This window comes from Lynx canadensis, chromosome B2, assembly GCF_007474595.2.
Source record: "Lynx canadensis isolate LIC74 chromosome B2, mLynCan4.pri.v2, whole genome shotgun sequence".
Lineage (NCBI taxonomy): Eukaryota > Metazoa > Chordata > Mammalia > Carnivora > Felidae > Lynx > Lynx canadensis.
Window position 1 is genome coordinate 65,811,622 of NC_044307.1, and position 24,033 is coordinate 65,835,654.

The 24,033-nt window shown below is 31.7% G+C and overlaps 1 protein-coding gene across 20 annotated transcripts in view; it reads left to right on the forward strand.

The window, feature by feature from the left end:
- The window catches only part of RIMS1 (regulating synaptic membrane exocytosis 1), a 488,852-nt gene that overhangs the window by 367,736 nt on the left and 97,083 nt on the right, over positions 1 to 24,033 (forward strand). For 12 of the 20 annotated variants that reach the window (XM_030315837.1, XM_030315800.2, XM_030315805.1 and 9 more), the window contains 2 exons: positions 13,683 to 13,795; positions 19,591 to 19,757. The exons of the other annotated variants lie outside the window; for them this stretch is intronic. In XM_030315837.1, the coding sequence (XP_030171697.1) occupies positions 13,683 to 13,795; positions 19,591 to 19,757 (280 nt within the window). The remainder of the gene's footprint in view (positions 1 to 13,682; positions 13,796 to 19,590; positions 19,758 to 24,033) is intronic. 20 annotated transcript variants of the gene reach the window in all.

Sequence of the window (24,033 nt, forward strand, 5' to 3'; positions counted from 1 at the left end):
ATTATTTCTATAGAAATAAGAATTGCTTCTATGAAATAATTTGGAATGTATGCTGGATTTGTTTTTTTTTAAAGCTTATGTTCTATTGTTAATATCAACATTATTGTTTATGATATTCATATTCACAGTTGTCTTTCAGAGAAATCATCAATTTGTAAGGATTGAATTGAGGTGGGAAGAAAGGAATGACTGAGGATGAAATTGATGGACTTATTTTGATATTTAATATCATAAATATACTAGTAAACTCTTTTTGTTATTTGAGGTTCCTGAAATTTGTGATCTCAACAGTCATATACATAAAACCTTTTAAAAATATGAGAACAAACGTGTTATTTTCTCTAAGTGTTTTTTTATAATTAAAATAGGTCAGTTTTACTTTATGATTTTATCATGTGCTCTGGGACCTTTGGTAAATGATGATAGTGTCCACCATCATCTTATCATGGATCTATTTCACACTGAACAGACATGACATCTTTGTGTGTCCCAAAATACATTTTTTAAAGTAAAATATTCATTTGATTCATGGACTAGAAAGAATGTAGCGTGTTCTATTTATGATTCATTTCATTGTTGTTCATAGGGCTTTCATGGAATTATGGTTTTTTCTTTTGATGTTATTTTTTGAAAGTTAGTTATATCTTCTATGAAGTTAATGCTGAGTGCAGTTTATTTGCAATTAAGCCTCTACTTGATTTCCTTGTCTCCAAGTTTCTTTTTCGTTGTTTTTTGTTGTTTTTTATTTTTAACAAAGAGTATTTTTTTTGGTTTTGTTTTTATTTTTGTTTTTGAAAAAAGAACTGAGGTGATGATAAGCAGTTGATTGGTAAGAGCAAATATTTCAAATGGTTTAGTTTCCTGGATAGCGATGCAACTTCTTGATGAACTTATAAAGTAATTTTATTCATATGGTTTCTGGGTACAGTTACCTACGTGATTGTTTTTTGGATTCATGCCAGGATGATTAGATTGGATGCATGTTTTGTTTTATTTTCTGTAACTCAGTTTTACTACTCTGTCTTTGTAACATAGAAGCTATATGTGCTATTTAAAGGCAAACACATCCTTTGAAAAGACATTTTTACTTAATTTTTGAAAAAGTTTTTTGAAGTTTCTTTTAAAGATTAAGAATGTTAGCATACTTGCTACAGGGATTCTGATTATATTAAAGTATGCTTGGAAGAAAAGAAGAGGAATGATCACAACACAGATTTTGAGATAAATTAGTCAAAAAAGTAGCCTTACAATTAGGTAACTAATGGTTTGTGATAATTGAGAGCAAAGACTTCCAAGAAATTTCTCTGGTTATATTACAAAGTTGTGTTCCAGTGTAGCCCTATGGAGAGTGAATCTGAAAGCAACATAATTGTTTGCATACAAATGTTAAATGGTTTTCTGAAACCAATGAAGTGATTTTTTTGTGCTCAACTAGATGTCTTCTAAAGAAGTATTTAAAAATTATTTGTAAACTAACACTTGGTGTGCTAGTTATATTTTATGTGTTCTATTATTACATCTGCCACTTAACAGTCTAATGGTAGTCCCCTTCGGAAATATCTAGAAAAGCCATTATGTTTCAATAAATAGTGTACCAACAAGGAAGCAGATATAAAGTTTTGTAAAATGTCTTAAGAAATATAATCTCCAAAGAACAATTTCTGTTTGAGATATTTTAATATAATTAATCTGAGAAGGAAGAAGGGATCACTTAATTAGGATAATTTTTTTCCATGTGGAAAATGTTACTATTTTCACAGTGAAGAGAAAATGCCTACTATCTAGTAAAAATCAGAAATCAGGTTTTCATTATTTATATAAAATTTCAAATTATCTGTACTGCTATCATTTTTGAAATGATAAAAATGTATGAATATTAAGTATGCTTTTTAATACACTTGTAGTAAAAAGTCTTAATGGATTAAAATTAGAATGCTTTAGGAAAAATTGGTGCTGAAATATTTTGCTGTTCTTAAAAGGCAAGAAAAAATGCCATACAATATATTTTTCAACACCAAACATTAATTTCCCAATGTTTCTGTTTTTATTTTAAATCTTTAAATTGTATTCATTCTTTCTTTGATTAATTTTAGTACCATATTTGAGAGTTCCTCATGGTTTGTCATTGTGATTTATCATATTACATTATATGTTGTGCATTTTTATTATTCATGCCATTGTGTTGATTCACATTTCCGTGTCTAACTATAAATTTGCTGATTTCTTTCTTTTGTTTCCATCATTATGTGCATTTAATTCATTGAAGAACAAGAAAAATATAACTCTTCCACAAAAGGTAAATATTAATGTAACTTTTTAACCATTTAATATTATTCCTTTTCTTTCATAATATGTGAGTTATATAACTGTATTTATTAAAATAATGAGCAAAATTATTTAGCAAAAAGGTAGTTTTTTCCCTACAGTGTTTTGTAAGGCATTTTATGTTAAGTATTTTATATTGTGCACAGTTCACACTACAGAGGAAAATATTAAAATGAAGAGTGCTTTGTCTTAAAATTTACCTACTCTGACCATTCCTTTGGAAAAATAACACATTTTTAAAATATTTTTGTTTTGTTTGTGTCCATTCCCCTGCTCTCATGTAAAGGGTTTAATTCTTACTTTCTGTTCAGGGTAATGTCTCCAGTAAAGGAATGAAAATCCCTGGATTTTCCCTTTTATTAGCACTAATATTGTAGAATGTTTGGTCCCCACTGCAATCATGCATCTAGGAAATGGATGCTTAAATGTTACTTCTCTTGGCCCACTTAGACTGCTTTGTTGGCACATTGGTAACCTCCAACCTTATCTTTTGGATCACAGTTGAGTTTTGGTCTTCAGACTTGAGTTTCAAGCAGACATATACCTTGACCTGCTCTCATGTGCTGCTAATACTATTTCCTATTCAGTATTACTGTTGACCTGATAATTAAGTATTTGAATATGAGTTTTTAGCTTAATGAAATAATATTATTAATAATAGTTAAAAATTAAATAATACTGTATAGTGTAATAAGATACATTTTATTACTATACATGTATAGTGTAGTAAAATACATTTACTCAGTATTATGGATTAATGATTGAATTAATTTGGTGGACATAGTAAGCCTAAAAATTAGTCCTGAGAGTAGCATCATCCCTACTTTATGAATGATAAAACTCAGATTATGAGAGATTAAGAGATTTACACTGCTGATGAATAGTAGACTATAAGCCCAGGTCTCTTATTTTTGACCTCCTTCCACTATACTTTAGTATATCCTGTTTTAATAAGCACAAATCCCAACTACTTATCCCTAAATCCTAGTATATTCAGGTATTGTTATATATCTCAGTATTACAGAGTGAAAATGGGAGATAATATTCAATTACTTATTTAATTTGAATTTTTAAAAATATGTCTATATTCTGGTAAATGCATATTCTGGCAGACACTATACTAGGCAATAAGTACATATTAAGAAAAAATAAAATATTATTCAGTAAGATCCAAGATGTCTACATCCCTAGATTTTGCATAGATTGCTAGCCTTCCTGAATTTTTAATTCAGTTATCAGAAATATAACTTTAAATTCAGTGGTATAAAAATGGCCAATACATTTGTACTTTAGTTCAGAAGAATTTACTTGGATTTGCATGGTAAGTTTTAGTTGATAAAGATATTAAAATTCTATATTAGAAATTGGCCATGACCTAATTAATTCAGCCAAAAGAAGGAATAAGGTAATAATTGTTTAAAGAGATCTTCCATATGTATTATTACTACCCAAAAGCTATAATTAATCAAAACAAAATTCCTAAGATGTGCAACCTAAAGTCTCTGTGAAATATGCACATTTACAGGCTCCCTGAAGAGTGTGACAGATTGTGACATTTTTACAAGGTCATTGTGTTCTGGCTGAGATGTGTCATCACTCTGCCCAGTTTTCTTTGCACACAGGACATGGATATGCTTCACAGAATGGAACCACACATGACTGAAAATAGCCAACGAGGTACCTCCCAAAATGCATGCAGGCAGGGCAGAGAGCTCAGGGGATGCTGCATCTCTCTCCTGGTATCGAAGGGAGTATTGCTTAGTCACAGACAGTGTTCAAAGCCCAGAACAAATAGAAGCATATTCAGGAAATCTCTTTAAATAAAGTCAGACTTTAGGCTCACATACCCCATAAAAAAGAAACAGTTTTGTTTTGCATAGAAACTCTGTTGCTATGAGCTGATCTTTTCTGGGATGGATCGTATTGGAGAATTAAGATGTTTTGAGTCCTCACATGGGACAATCCATGCCTAGGTGACCATATAGGTGAAGGGGCTCCTCATGAGAGTTTGCTTTTAATGAGTTGTAGACGAACTTGTAGGGACAGCTAATGGTCCCAGTTTGTGGAGGACTGAGATGCAAAATTTCCAGTGCTTAAACTGGGACAGTTGCAGGCATAGGGGATGGCTGGTCACTCTAACTGCAGGGGAGTTATATATACTGCAGGTATATAACTTTTCAGCATATATTCGTAAAGCACATAAAAAGAGGCGTTAAATACTATTAGCATTTTTAATGTCAGATAAAATTTATTGAGCACTTACTCTATGTGAATGACTTGGCCAAGAGCGCTACCTGAGGGATAACTATCCGTATCTTCATTTTCCAACTGAGAAAACTCATGCTTAGGAAGGTTAAAAATCTGGCCCTTTATCAGTCATTTATTTGGTAAGTGGTAGAACAGGAGGTGGGCCTGAGACTCACTCCAAAGACCTTGTTCTTAACTGCTCTGCTCTACCGGCTCTTCAGCATTCAGACAGCATTTACTGAGTACCTACCTTGCACGCAGTACCACATGATTATGGTAACAACACATGTACAGCCATAAGGGAGGTATTATTACCCATTTATTTCATGTAGAGTCAAGGGGTTAAGTGAAATGCCTAAGGTGACAAAGCTTCTGGACAGCAGAACCAGATTTTCAGTCCACAGCCTATGTTCTGTCCAGGGTTCCATGTTACTGTGACATCTACCACTTACAACACCAGAATCTTGGAGAGGCCCAGTTAGGGGTTCCAGCACCCCCTAAAGAGCCATTTTTTTACCACTGAACTAAATCTCCTAATACCTGGCTTGCCCTCAAGTTACTAATTTGAGAAAATAAAACCAGTGCATTTGAGTAAAGATAACACATTCTCGGGGTTGAAAAGTTAACTTGAGAAAATATAAATATTCATACTACATTATTTATCTTTTACTTCCCTCTTTTATGTTGAAAGCTGAGAAACCATATCATTTTAGACTTCACAAACTGCTTTATAGGCATATTTTAAATTATTCATTCTAAAAGTAAGCCAATTTTTCCCTCTCTGCTACATTTCTTGGACAGTTTTAAAGAGCCCATGAATGTAGTTTGGGGGCATCGCAATAATGATATAAGAAGATCAAAACAGAACCAGAAATTTAATGACATCAAGGTGAGAAAAAATGTTACTATCATAATAAATTTCTAACTTATATGACTTTGGATAGTATTTCTTAAGCGCATTAACTTTTTTGGGTTTTGTAAGCAATTTTGAATCATAACAAAACACATCATATTCTCTTTTATACAAATATGAATTTTCTTTATTATAAAAAATGTAATTTACACACATGGAGAATGAGCAGCAATTAGAGTTCAAGTTATTAAATGATTTGAATAGGGGCAGAGAGTAAATGGCATTTGTTGCTTTTTGTTTTCCAGTTTCACTGATAAGATATATAATAATTATTGCAATCAGGTCATAGAGGCTATTAAAGGATTATCTCTAGTCAACTGTATTTTAAAGTACAAGGTTTCTATAAAAAAATGCTCCAATCAGTTACCTATAATTTCCTTCCTTAAATGTTGACAAGAACAGTTGGAATGCTAACTTATGCAAAAAAAAAAAAAAAAAAAAAAACAACTTGTAATTTTTCTGGAACTCTTAGGCATTAACCTTAATTAGATGCAATTCATATAAAAAAGTGGAAAACATTATTTTAATAATCTTCTGTGACCTTAGCTATTGTATAGATGATACTTGCACATTAAGAGTATACTATGGTTGTAAAACGGTAGGAAAAAATCATGTAACTTCATTTTTGCTAAAACAAGTAAATTAATTTGTGTATTCTTCAGAAGCAGCATTATTTTAACTGTCACTAAGTAAAAAAGGATTTCAGTGTTATTTACATTTTATTAGATGCATATTTGGCCAGGTGATTTCATTTCCTCTTATTTGTATCATGTTGTGATTTCGAAGATTTAAGTTTCTTTATCTTCCAGGGCTTTGCTTTTCTTGAACACTTAACAAATATTTATGAATGACTGTTCATATTAGTAAAAGTGTCTATCCATTTCTTTTCTTTGCCACAAATCCATAAATATAGTTGTCATTCTAGCCTTCTCTTTAAACTTTAGAGAGTAAAGCAGCTCATGTGAAACAGTTTAGAACTCTTGGGGGTTTTTCCCTAAGTTTATTTATTTATTTATGAGAGAGAAAGAGAGAGAGAGAGAGAGAGAGAGAGAGAGAGAGGCACAGAATCTGAAGCAAGCTCCAGGCTCTGAGCTGTCAGCGTATAGCCCGATGTGGGGCTCAAACTCACAAACTGCGAGATCGGGACCTGAGCCGAAATCAGAGGCTTAACTGACTGAGCCACCCAAGCGTCCCAGAACTCTTGGTTTTAACCTTATTTTCCCATTCTGCTGATTCATATGTGGTTATTTATAATAGTATATGGACTTTTAAAACTTCAGAGTATTTAACACTTACATCAACTAAGGCTCAGCTTGCAATATATGCCTCATTGTGGAAGAACATCATTATTACCCCTTTCTTCCTGGAATTTGTGGGGAAAGTGCAGAGGAAGACTAAAAGGCAGACAGAGGTCTAGCCGTGCATAAGCTCTTTGATTTTTTTAACAACATATATTTCCCTTAAATAGTGTATTTTTAACAAGTTTTAAAATTAGTAAATATTTTTTACAAAAGAAAGGGAAGAGACTGTCAAAAAATTGATATTGAATTTAGTAGTTATGCCACATCAAACCTTTCAAGATAGATACTGCTGCCGTCAGTGTAATTGAAGTGTAATTGCCGTCAGTGTAATGAAAACTATGGATAAATATATTGAAGATCATTTGGAATAAGCAACATGGCCCCTCGAGGAATGATTTTGTTATTTCCCCAGAGAAGCCTTACCTACCTGGGCTGCTTTTCATGAAGACTGTATTCTAAGAAGTGTCTCATAAGGAAAATAGTGTTCCCTCTCAGAAGAGAAAAACATTTAAAAAGCCTTTTATTCCTGTGAAACATAAAAGAACAAGGTAAAATGGCAGATTCTTTCATCAGGAGCCTGACTTTCTTACCTGTCAGGTGTTGGACTAGTATTTTCAGTGTTGCTCTGGTGCTTGACAATTTTGACACTGAAAGTGATGTCTGGGATTGGAAATCCTGAGCTTTGTTTTCGACAGTTTGGTGAAAATCAGCATGCTATAAGTGATGGTATGTGGCTTTGGCTGCAGTGAGATTTGAGTGATTATTATATATACAAATTACCTATTTTGCCTATGCCGATACTGCCTTTCAGTGATATACCAAAACACAGGTTATTTTCTTTAAAAGCCTTTAAAGGCAATGTGTTTTCATTTAACATGTTATTTACTTGTTGTGTTTAATTTTTCCCATGCTGGACAGATGTTATCTTGTATTTTTATTGTTCCTACTAGCATAGCACAATCCTTCATATTTAAGAGAAGCATACAATAGCACAAGGAGGACCATTTGACACATTTCTACCCTTGCAAATTGAAATGCACTTTATTCTGAAAAAGTGACCCAGAATTTGGGCCTTTCTGTGTAGTCAAAATAGTCTAGACATTAAATCTTCATGTACATCTACTGTATATGTGTGTGGAAGGTAGAGGACATATTAGTATTACATCAGAGTTGCTTACTACATTTGTATGACTCCACAAATAAGATGAACATGCAAGGAATACTTTTTAATTGAGACGAAACCATAATAATAAATAATAATGTAAAATACACTGGTGATTTTTCCCCTTAACATCTATAGTTGTAGCAAGGTGACAAATTTTAAAATGCTGGAAATTAGGTACTAGAGCAAGTGAGAAAGTCATTATTGTAGTTTTCCATTTTTTGAAAATGGAAAAATTACCTTGCTAATACCCTATTGAAGTAATACAAAATCATAAACCACAATAGCTGGAGGTTACACTGAGTAGTCTTAATCATTTTATAAATAACAACTGCATAGTGAAGAAATGTCTCAGGAATTGATCAAGGCAACACTGACGAACCAATGAATGGTAATGGGTCTAAGATTATAATCTATGCCTAGTCATTCCCCATCCTTGGGATTTACCGTTTTGCCACATTGCTTCCAAATGTATGGAGAATGTTTATACATATTAACAATGTGTGCTCTACTAAAGCTTAAAAAACTGTTAGTAGAGATTAGTATTACATTTTTAAAATTTTCAGATATCAACCCATCTTTCTATTCAGGCTGTGGATAGTTTATAATGTTATAGAATCAATTAGCTAAATATTTGTCATCTTTTATTACTTTATAGTCTCCATGTTTCATATTATATTGTTTCTTATGTTTGAGTTCCTACTATCAGTGATTTTTTAAATGCTTCAGAGAATAATTTTTTTTCAATATTGCCAATAACTGAGACATTGTAGGTGTTTCATTTATTTATTTCATTCTGCCTGACAAATTCCAGATATGCAGTCATTTATCATTGCTTTCTCTGAGACATCGGAGCAAAGATGGGATTCCATTATCACTGAAGACTCATTGTACTACTAAATAGCAGTGAAGCAGAGGCATTATTTTTTCTGTTCACAAAGTGTGATAACACATTGTAGTTGACTTGACAAGCTTAGTTATCCTATCCAAATATGATCCTGTGTCACCACTGACAGATGTACTAGCTCACCTTGTTACAAAGTAAAATAATCAATAATATTTTTACTTTAATATATTTACCAATATAGAAATTTTTATTCCTGTTCTCTTTTACACTTTTGTTTCACTTGGAATACCCAAAAGTATTTGAAGGCTTAACAACATATTGTATGGATTTTCTTTTTTGCCTGTAAACACAAATATTTGAAATTCCGAATTCATGTTAATTTGCAGATGCATAGGAAGAAATGAAGATTCAGAGCAAATTTATCTTTGTATAATTGTAAATTTATGAATATTTTTAATATATCTAAGAAAGTATAATGATTACACTATAATTATCTTAAATTACACTTAACTCTAATATTTACAATATTTCTAAACAAATCACAAATGTCCAGTAAGTCAAAGGAGTTTCCCAGAAAAATCACATTCTTTTTAGTGGAGGTGATACTATATACATATGTATGCACTATATATATATAGCTTTCAGTGATGGGTTAAGGAAGATTTATTAAAGATTCTTAAGCTTTTTATTTTTTTATTTTTTAAGTCACAGGCCTTATCTTAAATAGTCTTACAAAGAGATAAAATTGGAAGAAATTCATGCAGGCACAAACACAGTATTTGCAAATGATTTCAGCTTATTTGTACTTTCATCAAAGATTATCCATACCATTAAACTAAGAATACATCACAAAATTTGGAAAATGAAAAGGGAGCAATTATTTTACTCTGACTTCTTAATAGTATCTAATATTTTCCACTAGAAAATTGTAATAAATTATAGATTTTAAAATCATATTTACTGTTCTCATCTTTCATACTCTAATAAGAGTCCCTGTTGAGCTTAGAAGAAATGATTTCACAAGTATGATTTTAAATTAACCTGTAAAAAAGTTCTAGTTTTATACTTTCTTAATTGTAATGTTGAGTCCATATTTGATATATAGACATTCACTTGATAAAAATTCCAGAGTTTAAAAATAACTGAAAGTAAAGTGGACCTAAAAAAAAGATTTAAGTTCAATAAATATTTTTTAAGTAAGTTAGTAGCTGCTTTTTTATTTTTAAAAAAATTTTTTTTCAACGTTTATTTATTTTTGGGACAGAGAGAGACAGAGCATGAATGGGCGAGGGGCAGAGAGAGAGGGAGACACAGAATCGGAAACAGGCTCCAGGCTCTGAGCCATCAGCCCAGAGCCCGACGCAGGGCTCGAACTCACGGACCGCGAGATCGTGACCTGGCTGAAGTCGGACACTTAACCGACTGCGCCACCCAGGCGCCCCAGTATCTGCTTTTTTAAAAAACACAATTCAACATCAAACACAGCATTCAGCTTTTAGAAAGCATAGTGAATAATTCCAACTTAAAGAACTTTTGTATAAAATTATAGTGTTAATTGCACCTTAGAGGTAGAGAAGAATTGTTTATTACTGTCACTCTATCTGCAATTCTAGCTGAAACAGTGTCTAACAAACATCCTTTTTTGACTATATTGTATCTAATGACTATATGTTCATTAAAAGATTAAATGCAATTGCATGATAATTACATTTGTTGTATAAAATGAGAGGGTATTTTTTTAACTCTCTAGTATGTGACAGTTTTGAAATTAAAAAAAAAATTAAAACCCAGAAGTCCTCCAATTTTTAAATTCTTTTTATAAAGAACGAGCAACTGGCATTTTAATGATTTTGTTAGTTTACAATGCTACCAATATTCAGGATACTCCTAAATGTAAATTTGATGCTAGGATTTTGGGGAGAATTGGAAGATATTTCATATTTTAATTTTGCTATTGGCATTAAAAGTCAATACAAAAATTTTAAATGGTGATTAGTAATCATTCTTTTCAAAGTAAGATATTTGAGCTCTATGGGCTGTGGCTCATTTTCCTTATATTGGGATACTCAACAGGTAATCATATTCCAAGGATGCAATTTAGTTTTATCATTGCTAAGTATCTGTTATTTTGTATAAATCATGTACATTAATAATCATGTCATCTGGTTCAAATTTGTGATAAATATTTTAATTCATATATTTGTTTTTACTATTTAGATAGACCAGTAATTCAGAAATAATGTCATTTCATTTCAAAATAGATTGTTTAAAAATAAAATGCAAGTAAGCAAACTGTAAAAAGTGTAAAGAACTTGTATAAAGTTATTTCAGAATACACACTAATGTACAAACCATAAGGAAATAATGAGAACTACTTAAAAATGTAAATTTTATGGAATTATCTGATCTTTTGATTATGAGTAAGTAAATGATAAGCTATTTGCGTTTTGCTTCTGTTCTTGAAATCTGAGAGCAAGCAGTGAGGACAGCATGGCAACTGTATTTTTGCTGGCTAGTCAAGGGAGTCTACTTGTGGTTTTGAGTCAGATTTTGGGCATTTTCTTTCTTCAACAGATTAAAAGATGTCAACTTTCACTCCTTTAAGAGTAAAAATAGTTTATTAATCATTTTTAGAAGGTCAAAGTGAAGTCATTTAAAACCATTTTAGGATTTATTTTATTTAGGCTACCCCTGTCTCCTTATGATTTCGTTTTCAGTTTTTCAAAATAAAGATTTAAATGCAGCCATGTCATATTTAGAGACATGAGGTGTTGTCCTGGCAGACTAAAATCATCAGAACTGTTTCAGATTGCTCTAGGCCAGTAGTTCTTGAGAAATCTTTTCAGTGTCAAGTTACTGTCTTCCCTAGGAATTTCATGATACTGAAAGTGAAGGTCACAAAGCTATGGGCTAATCAATGTGAAAAATTTCTTAAAATTAGTATAATTTATTGAGAATATGAAGCTAATACCATTTAAATTTGCTTTTATCACAAAGATGACTTTGAGTTACTTCCAGTTTTAAGTGTAGAGTATAACTGATTACATACAGTTCATTTAACTTCCTTGAAATTCAAAGCAAATGACTGAGCAAGGGTCCAGAGGCACCCACAAAATAGGCATAAGGCAGAGAACAGGTAATTGTGCATTTTCTTGTATTGCCTATGGCTTTCTGCAAATATAACTTATTTCTCAATAGATTTTTCTCATTTTCTAATTAATCTGAAGTAGCCTTTTACTTTCTAGTACTTGTTATGACTCCTTTAATACTGTCAAGTATACATTTCTGAACTACTTCTCTCAAGATCTCCATAGAGCCATCTTTTAATCATACAGTTATCATTTCCTGTCAACATTTCCAAAGCAATTGTGCATCATTGCTTAATTCACAAAACTGTGATGTTAGGGATTGATACTGTCTATCTCATTTACTGAATTTAAGCAAAGCTAAACATCTAATAATTTTATACTAAAAATATAATTAAAATATTTATCCACACATTTCAAACTATGTATTTGTCTCTTGTGCTGTTAGTTTGTACACACAATAAAAGCTACATATTTATATAATCTTTATAATTGGTGTCAGTATCTTTTATCAAGGATGATAGACCTTTAATCATTGCAGTGGTAAAATTTGCCAACAAGTATCTTTATAAACTCTGTAAGAGATGAAATCATCAGCCAAGTTAAGTCACATATATCAACATTTATACTATCCTTTAAGTCATTGGGCCCTCTTGACAGAAGCCCCAATACTTTGATCACATACAAATAGGTATTTTTCCATATATACATATATATATACACACACACACACACACACACACACACATATATACATATAAATGTATATATGTGTGTGTATACACACACACACACACACACACACATAACTTAAATCTTAGCACTGGTTGCAGAGGTTGAATAGTCCAGGAAATTGTCAAAAGATAAGTTGTAAAAAATAAAAATAGGTCTCACACAATACAGGTGTATGTTTTGAAGAGTTGATTCTGCACACTTGGCTCTTTTTTCCCCTTAATTTGTAAAAATGTATTAATTAATGGCATGCTCTTGAAGCTAAGCTGCTTCTGATGGATTCTGACTTAAAATAACTTGTACTTTATTGAAAGCTATAATTTTCCCATCTAAACAGTCACACTTGCTACTCAGGAGATTAATAAAGACTTAAATGTAATGCAGTTCTTCACAAATTATAACTTAAATAGCTAAACATTTTATGTCACTTTTTCAAAGCATAGGAATTTCATCTATGTGGTCAGACAGAGCCACCAGAAATAGAAATCTAATCTTTACTCTTAGTCCTTTTTTAAGACTGGAAATATTCATGAAATGCTACAGGTAGAAATTAATGATTTAATAAGAGTGCCTCAGCAAACCAGGTGCTTACCAATTAAAATAGTTTTTAGGTGACTGCTGTTAGTTGAGGATGTTAAGTGGATGTGTGCATGCATGTTAAGCATGTGCATATATGTGTGATGTCTTCAGTATGCATATTTATTTTCTCTATATATGTACATGCAACAACCAGTTGATTAAATTGAAAGCATATTTTCACAATTAAATCTGATTTCATATAGTCATTTATGAATGGAATTGAAAATATTTCATATCAGGTGAAGAAGCAGCGGGGTCCTTATATTTTGTTACTAACATTTGTGTTCCCCATTTTGTGTGATTTGAGTCATGTTCATCTTTAAATTAACAGGTGATAACATTGTATATTCTGCATTTTGTTTATTAGTCATGTGTTACTTCTAAATTTTCATTTAATCGAAGTCATATCAAAAGAATTGAAATCTTAAACCATTCAGTTCCTAAAAGTGCTTCGCCTGTGTTAATAGGCTTCCATTGTGTGTTTTTGCAGCAAGCTTAGTAGTGGAGGAGCGAACAAGACAGATGAAAATGAAAGTGCATCGATTTAAGCAGACAACAGGGTCTGGTTCTAGTCAAGAACTTGATCGCGAGCAATATTCCAAGGTAAAACAAGTAGTATCCAACCAAGAGTTTCCCTTTTAAAAATGTACAGTGTATATAGCAGGTAGGACTAGTAAGCACCAAGTTGTGTGAGAGAAGTTATCATTCAGGTGATGGTCTTGCATCATAACCTCTCTCCTCTTGATATTTTCACAAGATATATAACTCTGTTAAAATATTATTAACTTGGATTTAATGTTTTTTTCTAAAAAGGAAATGTAAATACTTGATATTATTAAAGTCTCTCAATGATCTGTTGTCAATAGTCAAATTCCTATACATAAGCAAGACATGAAGCCATTTTATTGCTTAAATTGCATTTAAAATATTAAGATGTAGATTCATAGTCTTAAGTACTATTTTAGGTTGATGTTTACTATTGAGATTTATTAGTGAATGACATAAGTTGTGCAATGTGAGATTTCTTATTGATCTGTCTTCAGTAAGAAAAGTAAGTGATAGCAAATTTTTAGAAACTGAAATTTACCCAATTTCAAGTGGCATTAAAACATTTAATTTATATTTCAGCATTATTTTGTAAGGATACACTACGAGTTTATAAACTGCTAAATAGCACCTAATAATTTTAATTAAAATATGCGTAGAATTGTATACCTCATGAAGCAATTTTAAATATACTATCTGGTTTATTTAAAAATCCTTTTTTTTTTTTTTTGTTTAATACTACAAAAGTGGCACCAGCCATCACAGAACAACCTGTGTTATAATTTCATGTCAAGAAGCCCTTTTGGAAGTAATGACTTTTTAGAAATTCAAAATTAAAAAAAACCCAGCTACTAAATCAATATTGTTAATTTGAAATATGACTGTAGAAAAGCCTACTGATTTTTAAATGTTAGAGGCTGATCTCAGATATTCAGAGATTAATGCAAGAAAATAGAGGTGGTTACAAAATATGACTTGTCATATAGAGTCCTATGTGTCAGAGGCAGTTTATCACTTTACATCTTAGGTTAGTTGCAGGAGGATTTCCAACTGAGATGTGACTCAGTGAGACTCAATATCCTAGGAATCTGAAACAACACTTTAAACAGTAAAAATCATTCAAAACAACACAAAACAAAACAGCAAGCAGAATATCTTGATGTTCCATAGAGTTGCTGATTCTAGTTCCACAAGTCTTCCCTGCGGTTCATTCTTAATTATTATCACTTAGCTTATATGTTTGTCTTCTTTATGAATATCATCATCATCTTTGTTTTCTTTTACTACAAACGCAGTAGAGATTAGAAGACAGGATGATGTACGTCTTCTGCCTCCACATTGGATGCAGTTATTTAGAAAAGTTCTTTAAACTGGAAATGCTTCATTGTAGCTGGACATGCCTCATTGGTTTCTTAGCATCATGTCAAAGGATAAGGTCAAATAGAACATTGAGTTGGAGTTAGGGCCAGTAGAGGAAGCAAGAAAGAGGTAAACAATCAGGGTAATACTGAAAACCTTTCTGGTCATTCTGAAGTAGGACTCTAATCATTAATCAGTTGATCAAAAAAAAATCTAAAAACAAAGTGCCCTAGAAGTCTAAACAACCACTAATACTTAATACTCATGATGAATCACAAGTAGGTTTATCTTGGTTGGGAGATTCCAAGTTCTCTGATTTCATAAAAATTTAGAATCAGATGAAATTGATCTTCTATTCCAGCTCTCTTATTTACCCAGCTTATGAAAACTGAGGTCTCACCCAGAATTAGTAAAGCCTTTCTGTGGAGTGATAAGCCCTAGAACTCCTGGTCTTAAACTTAGGTACTACTGTTCTGCGTCTTGTATCATTGAAATGTACATGTCATCCCAGTTGGATTCATAAGTTCTTCCAGGGCTTTTAATTTGAATACAATTAAACTATCACATTCTGTCTTTGCCCCCTCCTTTACACAATCATTCTTTTTCTTTTTCTCTCTCATCCCATTTGAATATTAAAAAAAAAAAAAACATTACTTTCAAATATATTACTGTTTCTCCTATGGCATAAATTGATACTACTGTGTTACATAAATAAAATTATTACAAATTGTATCAATAAATGTGAGATCATGGATATGGTATCTTTAAGAACTTATAAGAATATAGGATAAGAAAAATAAATAGGATAACAAATAATTAGCTTATTTTTTATTTTATATGTCAAGCAGAAGTTACATACTCCACAATTCTAGTATTCATATTATGGCCTAATGCTTACAAGAAATTTTTTAAGTAGTTCCCATTTCATTAGGAAATCACGTAAGTAGTTTTCCATTTTAAGTAGTTTCATTTCCATTAACTCAAAACTCTTTTACGTGCTTAAGAAAGTCTTCCTCATTTTTTATTCTTTTACCCCAACCATCTTATAATTAACTTTACAAAAATCTATTTTATTCATATAATTGAGAACAAGCATTGTCATAAATTTAATATACATTAAATTTTGAACTTTCTTTATTGACTCTGTTTTAGTGTTTTAATCCATTTGACATTTTGGATGAATAGCTTTGTTGAAATTCTGCCAAATTAGAAATTAGTTAACCATTCTTGGAATATTTAGAACCAAACACCAATAGAACTAGATTTTCTTTAGGGCAAAGAATTACTAGACAAATGTACTATAATTCCTAAAACATTTCAAACCTGGCACCTCCTTTAAAATATGGAACATCCCTAACTGTCCTGAGTAGGGAATTAGCACTAACTTTTCTTTTGAAAAAATACAAGACTGCTTTAGGATCCCTGAAATGTGATACCATGATGTTTTTTCAATGATGGTATACAGTGTTACATTCCCCAGTGATGGGGTGAAATTCATAATTGGAGGGTAAGTTCTCATTTAAGCACTCACATTTTAAAAAGTGTTTATGTTTCTATAGTCCAGGAACAGCAACCAAGACTAATGGGATGAGTTTTGTAGGTAGCTGTTAAGTGTTTATTATTACTTATTTTTAAAAATAGCTGCCCTATAATTAGAGCCTCCCTTCACATCAATGACTTATTTCCCTGCTGTATGATTAGTATAAATTCTTCCTAGGGATATTATATTTCTAAAAATATAATAGAATGTTATAATATAATAATATAATAGCTATTATATTAAAATATTAAATAATATAATAGTTAATGTGTTTCCATTAAAATATTTAATTGATAAATAGGAAATTTAACAAATTATGCTTGATTAAAAGTCAGTCATTATTTAAATTTCTAACAGATTTTGAAAATAAGTAAATAGTAAAAGGCGAATATAAAAGTCTTTCATTTCCTTCAAATAACTAAATGCAAAGAAAACTGATCTTGTGTGAGAATGATGGATTTTTCTTTCGCCCAACATAGAAAAATTTAATATGATCTAGTTTTTTAAGATACCTTGTTTTATTACTTTGCTGAAATAGCAGAAGTCTATATACAAAAATGTTGAAGAAGAGATGGCTTACAGAAAAGCAAGATTTCTTTAGGAGAAATAGTTCCATGTACACGCACATACCCTGATGCTATAGTCTATACTGTATGTTATGGGCATTTGCCAAATAAGGGGAACATTTGTTCTGGGTGTCAACACAATGCCAGAAAAATCTCCTATAGCTGGGTACATTTTTATTGTATTAGAACCCAATTCTTTCATATTCTTTCATGGACAAGCTATCATTTCAATATGTTTGGAAACATTGTAATAATTACATGATCTATGTACTTAGCAAAATCATTTCCAAGACAAGTAATATAGGAGTTGTGTTTGTATCCTACTAACTATTAAATTTAGATCCTGCTGTCAGCATATTTTAGTTTTTACCACATCTACTCTGTAAATAAAAAATAGTTCTGATTGAAATGAATCATGTCAGGATCATGTTAATCAGATGTAACAGAATTTGATGATGAAACATTACCACATAAATTTAAAATGCACCTTACCTTAAATCATATTAATGTTAGAGCATACATCAAGTTGTATAAATAGCTCAATTCTGGACATATATGAATTTTCTTTTGGATTATAATTTGATATATGGCTTTCAAAAACAAGTCATGCAATTATGAAAAATTTCTTTGGAAAGATAATTTCATTGATATTCTATAATTTGGAATTGTTTTCATGCTTGATGTGAAGTTCCTTGCTCAGTACATACACATGAGAAGTAAAGAATTAAAACTAACATGTAAATACCTCAGGCCTGAACTATTCTTATCTGAGGAATTTCTAAATAAACATGATTATCTTTTCTAGCATTTTTAAAAATGTACTGTTGTTTTATACTTCTTTTTGTATATACAGATTCAGGATTTTAGCATCATTTTATTTAGTGTACTTTAGCAAGACAATTATCTATACAAATTTTTATAAATAGATGGATTACTTTAAGTTCATTAAAAGTTATCTGATAGGGAACATCAGAGAATGGATGAGCTTTTCTACAACTTTAATAAACATTTGATATTTTCATACTTTAATGTATAAACATAGAATTAAGTTACTTGATAAGAAATTTAAATACCCAATGTTTAGTCATGTGTTCCTTTTAGTTATGTGTTCTTTTGTTAATAAGTTATATTATCTTGGGGCGCCTGGGTGGCTCAGTTGGTTGAGCTTCCGACTTCGGCCCAGGTCACGATCTCACCGTCTGTGAGTTCGAGCCCCGCATCGGGCTCTGTGCTGACAGCTCAGAGCCTGGAGCCTGCTTCGGATTCTGTGTCTCCCTCTGTCTCTAACCCTCCCCCACTCATGCTCTGTCTCTCCCTGTCTCAAAAATAAAATAAAACATTAAAAAAATTAAAAAAAATAAGTTATATTATCTTAACTTCCAGTAATAAACATAAGAGAATCACTTAATATATTAGGTATTTCAAAATTATATATATAATTAAGGTTTAAGTGGTTATATTATAACCAATTTATTATAATAAAAATACATATATAAAATACTAATATATGAAGCTATTTGCTATTTGTTCCACTGCAAAAAGAATCAAGTAGAAAGAAGAAGAGCTTATTAGCTGCTCTGACAACTTTGCCTGTTTTAATCTTTTACCTAATGAATTCTAAAATCTTCAGTAATGAATACCAAAGACAAATTTAAAAATACAAGATATAGTGTAAATTCTAATTTTAATAGAAATCCTTTTTTTTTTTTTTTTTTTTTTTTTACTTTTGACACTGAGCTGACAGTTTAAATCTGAAAATCTCTATTTAATTATAATAGAAAGTTGAAGTCCAGTCTTTACCTCCATGGCTCTAATCCTCCTTGGCACAGCCCCTCAGCTTTTGACACAGCCCTTCTTTGTGAAGACATACATTTTTTTCAAGAAATTTGAAACAATGTGATGTCTTGAAATAGGGAAAATATGTAGGTAAATTGAATCATTTTAGAAAGAATAAAAAATACAGACAGATAGAAGCAGCCTATACTTTGCTAGAGTAGTGGTGAATAAAATGGGTAATTATGAAAACTAAAGCAAAATAGAGAAACCGATACACTAGAAAAAGTACCTAATACAATTTTGAGGTTTCAAGTATTTGCCAATAATTTATTCAGTGAATTTTCCACCCAAATATTTAAAGTTTTTGTTTGATTTATAATTCAGCCTTCATAAACCTCTTTTTTTTTTTCTTTTACCGCTCAGAAGATGTAGGATTTTTATACTGAAAATCATATATTACATTGTGTTTGGATTATTTTAAATTCCACACCTACTTTTATGAAGGTACACTTTTACTTGGTGTAGGCAAAGTAGTCATTAACCTCACCATGTATGTCTCTTTTCCCACAACCTGATGATGGAGCTCACACTTTCTTGTTTTTAATCTTTAGTATAACATACATAAAGATCAGTACAGAAGCTGTGATAACGTCTCTGCCAAATCATCAGATAGTGATGTCAGTGATGTGTCCGCCATTTCCCGAACCAGCAGTGCCTCACGCCTCAGCAGCACAAGCTTTATGTCAGAGCAATCTGAGCACCCCAGGGGTAGGATCAGGTGAGTTGGCAATACTCTTTATGTAAACTGGGTCTGTATCGGGATAAAAATGCAACTAGCTTTCTTAATGTTCCTACTAAAAAACAGTTTAGGTCAAATAGCAGAAACATTTCACTAACATTGTTGGGACTGGAGTGGGTGGAGCATTTATTTGTTGTTGTATAATGTCGCCTATAGACTGTTCAGTACTGTCTACCTTATAGCCAGAGTCATAATTTTAAAGATTGTTGGAGTCACATTTACAGGACTTTCTTCTTTTTTTAAGTTTATATATTTATTTTGAGGGAGAGAAAGAGAGGGAGAGAGAGCATGAGCAGGGGAGGGTCAAAGAGACAAGGAGAGAGAGAATCTTAGGCAGGCTCCACTCTGAGTGTGAGGCTCGAATTCATGAACCATTGAGATTATGACCTCAGCCAAAATCAAGAGTCAGATGCTTAACCAAATGAAGCCACTCAGGCGCCCCTACAGGAGTTTTTTCTAATACGATTAAATCCACAGAGCATTCTTTAGTGTCAAAAAATCTTTCCTATAAAGGGCCAGCTAGTAAATATTTTGGGCTATGTACAACAATCTGTTGTATTTACTTTATGATGTCATTGTAGTGTGAAAGCTATGCAAACAATTGAGCATAGCTGTATTCTAATAAAATTTTATTTATAAAAACAGGAAGTGGGCTACATTTTGCCTGTGGGCTTTAGTTTGCTGATCTCTTTAGTCCCATTGTAGTTGGTCTGCTTTCAGAGTAGGATTGAACAGATGTGATACAAAGTATACATACCTAGTTTACATTACATGAGTTGTAACAAATTTTCATGAAGTTTGTTTAAATCTCCAATTGTGCTTTTGTCTTCTTACAATGAAAATACCCTGCTGTGAAAGGGAAAAGACTACAGGAATCCAAGTGCCATCTTATGTAAAGCAGACTCAATATGGGCAAGGCATATTTTATATTTGCTCTTAACTAGTTTCCAGAAATAGAAGTTTCACGGAAGGAATTTGGGGCTTGATGAATGGCCCAAGAGACATAAATGCTCAGAATAGGAGAAATTACCTTTCTAATACTCTGAAAATCTGTTATTGGACATTTTGATGATTTACAATATGTTCAAGCATTCCTTCTTCCTGGATTTCCCTGTACCTCCATCATCTGCTAAAGCAAATTGAGAGTAATTGTATTACTGTTAATTAACAGTGTAATATTCTGATCATCTACATGAGCAATTTCAACTTTGATGAAGATGTTAATAGAATATGCTTTATCTCTATTTATGACATTCTTAGCATCTGGTCCTAATGGAATATGATGTTCCCTAAAACTTAAAATAGAATTAGAAGAGCTAAAAGACATAGCCCCATTGAGCTGCTTAGGATCAAGGGGTAAAAATTATTTTAATGGATTCCTTTTAATTGAAATATTAAGATATTATGTTTCAAAACCTATTCAGTTTAGCAAAATTATTGATAAATAGGACTTCAACAAGGACTTTTTCACATTTAATCACTAACAACAACTTACTGAATAATTATGAACTAAATCTTAAAGTAATTTCTATTTATATTCACAATAGAGGCAAGTACCTTGAGTCCTACACTATAAAATATTACTGGTTAATAGAATTCATATTAGTAGTCAATTACAGGAATAATTTGTGGGCCCATTTTTATTTCTTGAAATTTCAAGAGAATAGTATTCTTCAAAACTTGGTCTTTAGGAAAAAGTTGGCTGTGTGATTTTTGAGGAAGAAAGCAAAGAACAGAAACTAGGTAGTGCAACAAAGGACTGTGATTTCATACAAAGGGGTTCAGAAGAAACTACGTGGTAGGATATTGGAACCAGTGTTACTTTGTGGGAAAATGCCAGTTTCAGAAATCAACACTAATTATAACTGTGTCAAGATAGGAAACAAAAGATAGAGGATTCTTTGTCTCCTTGATTCACATGACTTTTCTTACTTATTGAAGGTGGTGTGAATAGGCATGGACCTAAGAAGGGTACAAATAATTTCTTATTATTAAAAGTGCTAAATGTAAATAAAAGTGCTAAATATAAGTGCTAAATCAGTTTTTTCTAGGCATTTCTGTTTTCAGCTCCCTTTCCCTTCTCTGCAACTTAGAACACATATGAGCTGAGAGGGTTGTTGTTTATTTTTATATATAAGTGGATTATGTAAATTTAGTCCCTAAAGCTAATGACTAAACAAATTTCCCCTTAAGCTAACATGAAGAATTACTTTTCTTGTAGTCCCATACTTTAGGCCAGTGATCGATTCTCTGTATGTGGTATACATTTGATTTCTTAGAATACTTAGGAGGAAGAGAGAGGAAAACTGAGATATGGGTAGCTCTTTATTCTGACTTCAGTCTAGTTATCTTTTCATATACATTCTTCTCCCCACATATCCTCATAGGCACAAAAGCACACCTGTACACACACACACACACACAGTTATTTTGCATCCATCATCAACCAGGTAGTAAAATGCTGAGAGGAGGTTTTGGAATGAAAAAAAAAAACAAAAAACAGAATGATTTCAATATAGAAATGCTGTGTCTCTCTTATTAGAACAATGTCTGCAGGCTCATCAGCCTTTAAATATTCCCTATTGTCGTAAGTAACACAACGATTGTTCTCATTATAGTACTCCTTCTCATTTCTTTTTTTTTTTTTTAACTAACATCTGCATAGGTTTTAAAATTCTATTTATTCAGGTTCATGGATAAAAGATGAACAAGTTTGATCAATTACAATGATAGAATGCATTTATATGTCATAATAAGTAGCAGCAAACTTTTGAATTCCTATCATGAAAGAAGACACCATTATTTCCAACACTAACTTAAAGTATAATGCCTAGGCTACATACTCAAGGGGATTATAATCCATTTAAGAGTTTGAATCTATGTTGTCAATTTTTAGAAAAATATATATTTATTTATTTTGAGACAGAAAGAGAGAGAGCCTGCATGAGCAGGGCAGGGGCAGAGAGAGAGAGAATCCCAAGCATGCTCTATCTGACAGTGCAGAGCCAGACACAGGACTTGATCTCACAAACCATGAGATCATGACCTGAGCCTAAATCAAGTGTCAGATGCTTAACTGACCGAACCACCCAGATGCCCTAAATCTATTTTTATGGGCTCATTCTATATCTAGATAGATAGATAGATAGATAGATAGATAGATATCATATACATGGAATATATATATATATATATATATATATATAAGAAAACTTGAAAATATATGGAATATATATATTCAAATTTTCTTATGACACAAGACATGTTTTATTATATGATGTTTTGGATGAGTTTTATTCTGAAAGTCAACACAAGGATTGAGAGGACATTATAGCATTTCCAAAGACAGTATTCAGTACCCTAAAAGCCAATCAAATACCTAGTATTCTGATAAAGGATTATAGAAAGAAACTATATGACATGATCTTATCCACATTATATAAAAGCATAGTATGTAGGTACTTAAAATACCATGTAGAGTTTTGATTTCCTCTAACCAAGTATATTATAAACCAAGAAAATGTTGAAATAAGCACATGTGAAATAAGAAATGGGCTGCACAACCTTCTGTGCAATTTATAGTTTTCCAGATGTTCCTTACTACAATTTCCTATTTATGATTCACAGTACATGTTACTGTTTTTAAGGTCCTGGGAAGTTTTCTCTTGAAACAATTTGTTTGTCTTTGTTTATTCCAAAATGTACCAAACTTATTCCACAATGTTCTTTTTCATAGGATATCAATTAGTATATTGAAAAGTTCTTGTGAGCGATTTGAGAAAATCTTTTTTAGTTAATTAGCATCTTTTTCTGCCTTAAAGATAAAAGACTATACAGTTGTTTCAAAGCCTGTTTGAGGACAAATAGAATTAAGCACTTATAGGATGTCTATAGGTTGAAAAATATAAATATGTTTGGATGAACAATTTCTAAAATATCATTTTCAAAGAGTAGTAGAGATTCATGGGCCATCACTTGAATCTTTTGTGTTTGAGATGATTATGTACCAAATATCTTATCTACTCAAGTATGCTGCTAGCTAAACCACATGGTTCTGTGTGACTTGAGAAGGAGTATCCCTTCCTCCGGATGCATTCTGAATAGTTCATTCAAAATAGTCCAAAATATGTTTCATGTTTTCAAAGCTTACATATGCAGGGGGGCTATAGTAGGAAAAAAGTAAACTATGATGTTTGCATTTAAGGTAAATAAATGTGTAGATATAATGAATGAAAGTTTTGATTTCAAAAAAAAA